This window comes from Felis catus, chromosome B4 (genome assembly GCF_018350175.1).
Source record: "Felis catus isolate Fca126 chromosome B4, F.catus_Fca126_mat1.0, whole genome shotgun sequence".
Taxonomy (NCBI): domain Eukaryota; kingdom Metazoa; phylum Chordata; class Mammalia; order Carnivora; family Felidae; genus Felis; species Felis catus.
The window spans coordinates 99,702,014-99,709,106 of record NC_058374.1 but is presented as its reverse complement, the minus strand read 5'-3'; the positions used below and the strand labels follow the sequence as shown (position 1 = coordinate 99,709,106).

General features: G+C 49.6%; 1 protein-coding gene across 1 annotated transcript; it reads left to right on the top strand.

The window, feature by feature from the left end:
* Positions 1-890: 890 nt before the first annotated feature.
* Positions 891-6,772, top strand: PHLDA1 (pleckstrin homology like domain family A member 1). The gene is made up of 2 exons (XM_004001594.5): positions 891-2,101; positions 2,578-6,772. Exon 1 carries the CDS (start codon positions 906-908, stop codon positions 2,073-2,075), a length of 1,170 nt encoding a protein of 389 aa, XP_004001643.2. The 5' UTR covers positions 891-905; the 3' UTR covers positions 2,076-2,101; positions 2,578-6,772.
* The last annotated feature ends 321 nt before the right edge of the window (positions 6,773-7,093 follow it).

The following is a 7,093-nucleotide window of genomic DNA, read 5'->3' as shown; positions in this document are numbered from 1 at the left end:
ATAAGTGAGATTGCAAAAACAGATCTGGCCCGTTAGGCGTTCCCAAAGAGAGAGACCCGTGGAGGCCAACCGGCTGTTTGGAGCGCTAAGCTGTGCCTTAAAGTGTGAGGTGTCTCAGCCCTGGACATTTCCCGGATTTGTAACTGGAGTTGAGTTAATGTTGTGAGGTGTTGCAGGCCGTACGGATGGGTCAAGAAGGAATCCGGAGAGCTTGTGTCCCGGGTAAAGATCGGCTAGTGCCGGAGGTCCCGGGTCGAGAAAAGGAAGGCCAGACGTCCTGTGAAGTGAGCCCCCCTTCTCTAACCCTTCCAAACCGGACATACGTAGCGCTATGGCCTTGATCGCCCTCTCTGCTCCAAGAAGAGCTAGTTAATGACTGTGAGCAAATAGGAGTGTGAAGACAGCGTGTCCTCTGGGGCCTTTGTGCCCTGAGCTGTTTACGTAGGGTCCGGGGCACTCACACTTCCGCGGGACTCCGCGGCTCGCGAGCCTTATCCCCAACCTCCTCCCTCGGACACTGGCTTTGCGAGATCTCCGGGCTCATAGCGAATGCCTGGGTTTGGTCCCCGAGGGCAGCGAGACAGCTCGGCATTCCAGACACTGTCTGGTAGCCGTACCCACCCTCGCAGCCCTATGTTCATTTTCTGAGGCTGTTAGCACAGAGCCCCGCCGGCCGGGATAGGCGGGACGGAGGATGGCCTCTCGGCGCCCTCTGGGTGTCGGCATTCGTCGCCGGGCAGCTGGGGCGCCCAGGGCCGTCGCCCTACGCACAGACGAGGAGTTTCCGGGGCTGGAGTCCCTGCAGCCAGCGCAGGGAACCAGCGCGGAAGAGAGTGGGCGGCGGGAGGCGGAGCAAGAGATGCGGGGGGCGTGGACGCGGCCCGCTTTGGAAAGGCCCCAAGTTAATGAGGCGTGCGCCGGCGGCAGAGCGCCTTTCCGAGCTGGGCTTTCCCCCGCGGTGCGGGCGCCAGGAGCCGCCTTTTCCGCTGGGTGTCACTCGGGGGTGGGGGGGATGGCCCATTCAAAAGCGCCGCGAGGGGGCCCGGCCAGTGCCTTTCAGTGAGCGCTCGCAAGAGGACGGCAGAGGCCCGGAGGCTCGCTGCTCCGGGACCTTGTGGCGCATCAGGACGCGGCTGCCCTCCTGCCCGGACCCCGAGCCGCCTCCGCCGCCGTCGCTCTGCTTCCTGCGCGTTAGCCTTCTCTGCGCGCTCCGGGCAGGCGGCCGCGGGAGCCGCTGGGGCGAGGACGGCGCGCGGCTGCTGCTGCTGCCCCCGGCCCGGGCGGCTGGAAGTGGAGAGGCCGAGCCGATCGGCGCCCCTCCCTATGCCGGGAGGATGTTGGAGAGCAGCGGCTGCAAAGCGCTGAAGGAGGGTGTGTTGGAGAAGCGCAGCGACGGGTTGCTGCAGCTCTGGAAGAAAAAGTGCTGCATCCTCACTGAGGAGGGGCTGCTGCTCATCCCGCCCAAGCAGCTCCAACACCAGCAGCAGCAGCAGCAGCAGCACCAGCAGCAACAGCCCGGGCAGGGGCCGGCCGAACCGTCCCAACCCGGAGGGCCCGCCGTGGCCAGCCTCGAGCCGCCGGTCAAGCTCAAGGAATTGCACTTTTCCAACATGAAGACCGTGGACTGCGTGGAGCGCAAGGGCAAGTATATGTACTTCACTGTGGTGATGGCCGAGGGCAAGGAGATCGACTTTCGGTGCCCGCAGGACCAGGGCTGGAACGCCGAGATCACGCTGCAGATGGTGCAGTACAAGAACCGTCAGGCTATCCTGGCGGTCAAGTCCACGCGGCAGAAGCAGCAGCACCTGGTCCAGCAGCAGCCCCCGCAGCCGCAGCCCCAACCCCAACCCCAGCCCCAGCCCCAGGCTCAGCCTCAGCCCCAGCCTCAGCCTCAGCCCCAGACACAATCTCAGCCGCAGCCCCAACCCAAGCCCCAGCCGCTCCACCCATATCCGCATCCGCACCCGCACCCGCATCCGCACCAACTACCGCACTCGCACCAACAACCGCTCTCACAACCGCTCTCGCAGCCGCACGGCCACCGGCTCCTCCGCAGCACCTCCAACTCTGCCTGAAGGGGGCAGCACCCGGGCCAGACAAGGTAAGGTCCCGGCAACGCGGGCTACTCAGGGCCTTTCCGAGGAGTAGGTCTCGGGGCGGGCGGGGGGAGTAGGTCTTGTGCGGAGGAGTAGGAAGCCTAAGTCACGGGTTTGGCGCTTGGAGAGGAAAATGAGAAATTATTACAAGTTTCTGCAGATGCGGAAAGAAGGGAAGCAAGCTGGAGCCTGGAAAGGCCGGGCAGAGAGGGGAGGATGGGGAACTCGGGCCAGGCTGGGACGCCTCGCGGACCGGCCTCCTCCCGACCCTGGCCCGCGCGGGGGTCCGTGGTGCGCTTCCCAGCCACGCCGCGGGCTCCCTCCGTCGCTTCCCACGTGCGCCGCTTCGCTGTGTCTGGGCACTCGAGGGAGAGACCCCGGTGTCTTTTCGAGCACGCTCTGTGCACCGGACTGGCCCGAAGAGAACTGGGTCGTGGAGGATTCTGAGCCACTTACTTCATTGCCTGTCATTTCTTTCCAGGTTTTGAGGACTTGAAGTGGGACGAACACCTGTCTATTGTCTTCACTTGAATCGAAAACAAAAGTCTCCCCGCCCTGCACGAGATCGAGTAGTTTGGACCTCACCCGACTGATAACTTGAGATTCCTCTTAGTTTTCTGCATACTCTTCATCACAATGCAGGAGACGGTTTCAGTCCAGAAGGCTTTATTTATGAACCTTTGAAAGGCTCTTCCAGTATGGTGGACCTTCTAGGAGCGATGATGTACTGTAATTTTATTTTAATGTATTTTGATTTATGATTATTTATTAGTTTTTTTTAATGCTTGTTTTAAGACATTTCTGAATGTAGGCCGTTTTCCAAAAGAGAAACTTTTATTTTCAAAAACCTATTCCCTAGTAAGTTCTAATCCTGGAAAAGAAAAAAGTAGAAGGGCGGGGTGGAGGGGAAACCCATTAAGAACTCATTCGTTATTCCTAGGCATTTTCAGAAGGTCTGACACTTTCATTGTTATGCCAGGTGGTTGAAATTAAACTCTGATATTCTTCATTTTTTTTTGAGATTTTTTTCTTTAGACATATATTTTCTGTAGAAGTTCAAGAAAGCTAAGTGTTCAAAATTGTGTAATTATGAAAATCTAACTGCTTTTCTAAAAGGAAATTCATAGTAGTGATATCTAATTCCAAATATTTAAACCGTAACCCCAGGTGACGGCAGGATGAGCATATCTTGAATGTACGGTAGGGCTGGGTGTAATGCAGCAAAAGCTTTGCTTGTGTCATCCGTTTGAAGGGCTTAGTAAGGAGATTTCCATGGTTTCTGAGTATGACTGCCTTAGGTGTTTCCTTTCAAAAAACACAGTGCGGGGGGAAAGAAAACCATTCAGCTTGCTTAAGAGAACACTTGTGCTCTTATCCACACGAGAGATTACCCTTCTCCAAGATCTTCGCACGCTCCGCTTGAACCACATTTTCTGACCCTTTTACCCTAGGGTCTAGAAATACACCCTAGAATCTCATAGCTTAAAATACAGTTTGTAAATATTTCAAAGGACCAGGGGTCCTTGCTTTTAGGTATTCATACTGAAAATAACGTTGGTCAGAGAAACTCACTGTTTTACGTTTCGTGGCTCTGTGAGAAATTTGAGGGTTCTATGTTTTGTAGTTAGGTTAGCTAACCTCAGAAATTGGAAAAGGAAGGACAGGATAAACACTGGATTTTCAGTGAGAAAACAACCCAGTCTTGTTTGAGCAGCCACTTGTTCAGGAGTCTGAGGGGCGGGGTGGAGGGGGGAGGATGTGCTTTTAAAGGTAGAACAAGCCCTCCTCTGTGTCAAATCAAAAGGATGGTCAGAATCCACAAGGGCAGATGCTACTTAAGCTTAAAAAGAGCATAGTTGATACCAAATCTTCCTGGGGCTGAAAATCACTTCCTATCTGCATGGCTTTACTGACAGTCTCTGTTTCCCATTACCTTTTCTGCAAAGTCTTGATCAGTATTTTTCCAGCACCCAAATTGGAATGGTCAGGATTAGGCGATTGCTATGTTATGTGGTCAAGAAATGAAAATAGAATTTTATGCTAGAGATGTCTTTATTCTCCTTCCATCTAGAAAGGAGTCTCGAGATCAGATTCCTGTTTAGCACAATATTGAAATGATGAAACTTTGAGATCACAACCCGAATCTGAAAAGTTGTGGGGCAAGACTACAAGTCAGGCAAATGGCAAGCAGAACTGAATTGGGCTCTCGCTTTCAGTGGCTAAGGCACGGTTGTGAAAATACGCTGTAAAGATTTTATATATACAGGATACAGGCAACTCAGACAGCAAATCTGAAGCGTTCTTAAGTGTGATTTGGCTTCTGAGAAACTACTGCTGTGCATTTTAGAGAATGCCTCTTTGTACTGTCATTTTAATACATGCAGATCATATAACCCCCAATTAAACCGCAGTTTTTTATGTCAAGTTTTGTGCTATAAAAATAGTAAAGTCCATACCAAATATTTTAAAAATTGAGATTCACGTGGGCTTTTAAAAGACATTTGCTACGTTGTTAGATTACATATAGGCCAGGTAGTATTCCGGCTGCTGGAATCCTCTGTCACTCCCTCCACTCCCCCACCACAATGGCTATGGTTGTTAACGGGGCCACCAGAATCATGGTTCCTTATCTTGTCTTTCCACAGCCCTTATTCCTTGGTCTGCTGTGATATTTACATTGAGTTGGCCCTCTTAGTGGCTCTGTTAGTCTGAACCCCTCTTAGCATTTACCTGTGAAACCTCAGAAATTAGGAAGGAGAGGAATAGGATGTTTTTTGTTGTTTGACACTTTGAAATGATTGTGGCTGAATAATTTTTTCAGAATAACAACAACAAAAAAAGCACGCTTACCAAAACAAAACACAAATGCAAATCACTTAATGTGATTTGCAGTGGCAGAATTCTACCATATTCTCTAAGAAAACGATACAAACCACTTAAGGTATTCTGAGGCCTGACAAATCACCTTCATGGAAAAAGGTAAAAATGATTCTTTCAATCCAAGACAAGGAAAGGGGAAGGGGCAGGTCCATGGAAGACGCACCCCTTAAATAAACACAATGTAAAAAGTTGGAAAAACTAAAAGGAATGTCCCCATCTGGAAACTGAACTTTTGTCCTTGAACTTGGGTTGACACCACGGCCTTGTACACAGCGAGCTCAGTAACTATTTGTGGAGACAAATTAATGAAAGAAGGAAAAAATATGTAACTCCCAGTATCCAGGAGGTGGTTTCTCTTGCCTCACACAGTGCTTCCTTCACTTGCTTTCTTGTCGTTCCCCAAGAACAAGTAATACTGGGCAGGCTAAGCCTCATGACGAAGCTCCTTAGACATACTTTCTTAGCAGAAATGCACGTAGATCTATCTGCGTATGCCCTACAGGGAGTGCTGAGGTCAGGGAGTAAACGGTTATAAAGGACCCTTTCAAAATGAACATTTTCGTCATAGAGGAAGTTGGGATTCTCTCATCATGGCAGAAACCAAACTAACTGTATAATTTCACTTCACATGTTTTTTTTTTCCAATGGAGGTTTAAACAACAACAAAAAACTCAACCTCAACTCATTGCTTAAAGGAGATCCCTTTCCACGTAAACACCGTGAGGAAATCTGGCTTAAACCCAAAGGCCTGCTTTAACTCCTTCCTGCTCTGGTGTACTAATGCTGAATTTCTCCTACAGACCCCTCACTTTAAATCTGACGCTCCGCGAGCCTGTTGCCAGTGTGTGGGTGGGAGCACACTGGTTTGTTTTCTGTTCCCTGGGGAAAGCGACTTGGTTTTAGCTTGGCTCCAATCATTTGCAGGCTGAGAAGAGGGTCTGAGGCTTGAGTGAAGCTGGAGCCAGCAATCCCATGGATCCCAGAGCTCTGTAGGTGAAACCAGGCCGATGAACATCCCTTCTCTCTTCGTTGGGTCAAACTAATTTGCTTTTGCTTTACCAATAAACTGCCTTCAGCAGCAGAATCATATTTAAATTTGGGGATTACAGAGCTTGATATTGAGTATATCAGCGATTCTCCCGAGAGAAATATACCCGTTCACTGAAAGCAACCTAAGATGTATTAATTGTGGGATTCTGGTGAATGGGTTTTAAAGAACTGTTTTCTAAATTCTTGACACAATTCGAAGGGTGACTTTTTCATCTGCGGTGTTGAGCAGCCAATCTAGATTTACAGGAGATTGGATGACAAAGTGGTCTGTGACTTTGTTGGCAGGACATTTGCCGAATGGAGGATAGGAGCCAACAGGGTTTTCCTGCCAGGGCATTATTGTCCAGTGAGGGCAGCGGAAGGGCTCTGGAAACATCCGCAGAAAAGCTGTGAGACCTTCCCCAGCCTGCTCTTCAGCCGACCTGTCGGTGATCAGTTAGGCTTTGAGGAAGATTTTAATAATAGGTGGTTCTTCGAGATCACTGTATTTATTTTGAGAAGAGGACACGATGGTCCGTTACATGCCGCTGTCGATCTTGTGCTTAAAGTCTTAGAATATGCAGATGTCAGCTTCTGAAAACCAAGCATCACCAGGTACCAAATGCTTTAGAAAGTATCCCATTTGTGAACTCAATAGTGTGGTCATAGTTTGTATAAATATGTCTCAAATGATTTTGGAGAGATGTGATTTATTTTTCATATTTTCAAAATGCATTCCATTTCAAATAAAGTATCTATGGAGATGACCGATCTGTGCATCTTTTGGCGGCCTTACGTGGTGCGTACAGTGTGGTCCCCCTAGGAGAAAAGTTCTAAAGGCCTTGGCTATTATGAAGGCCATGGCCATTCTGGGAAGGAAAGGACCGTTTTCAAGGTTGGGAATTCTTCTTGAAAAATTACCTGGGAGTTTTTAATAAAGAAGATAGTAATTCCCTAAGATCTTTTGATGAAACAACTAGCTTCCAGAATGCTAATGAATATGTGTTGGATTTTCCATAGCCCCCCAGAGGATGAGAAATGGTACCTAGTGATTAGCTTGAAGGCAATTTTCTCTGAAAATTCTATAG

What these genes read in the sequence shown, in the direction of transcription:
- PHLDA1 (XM_004001594.5), top strand. Translation starts at nt 906, where the DNA reads ATGAGGCGTGCGCCGGCGGCAGAGCGCCTTTCCGAGCTGGGCTTTCCC.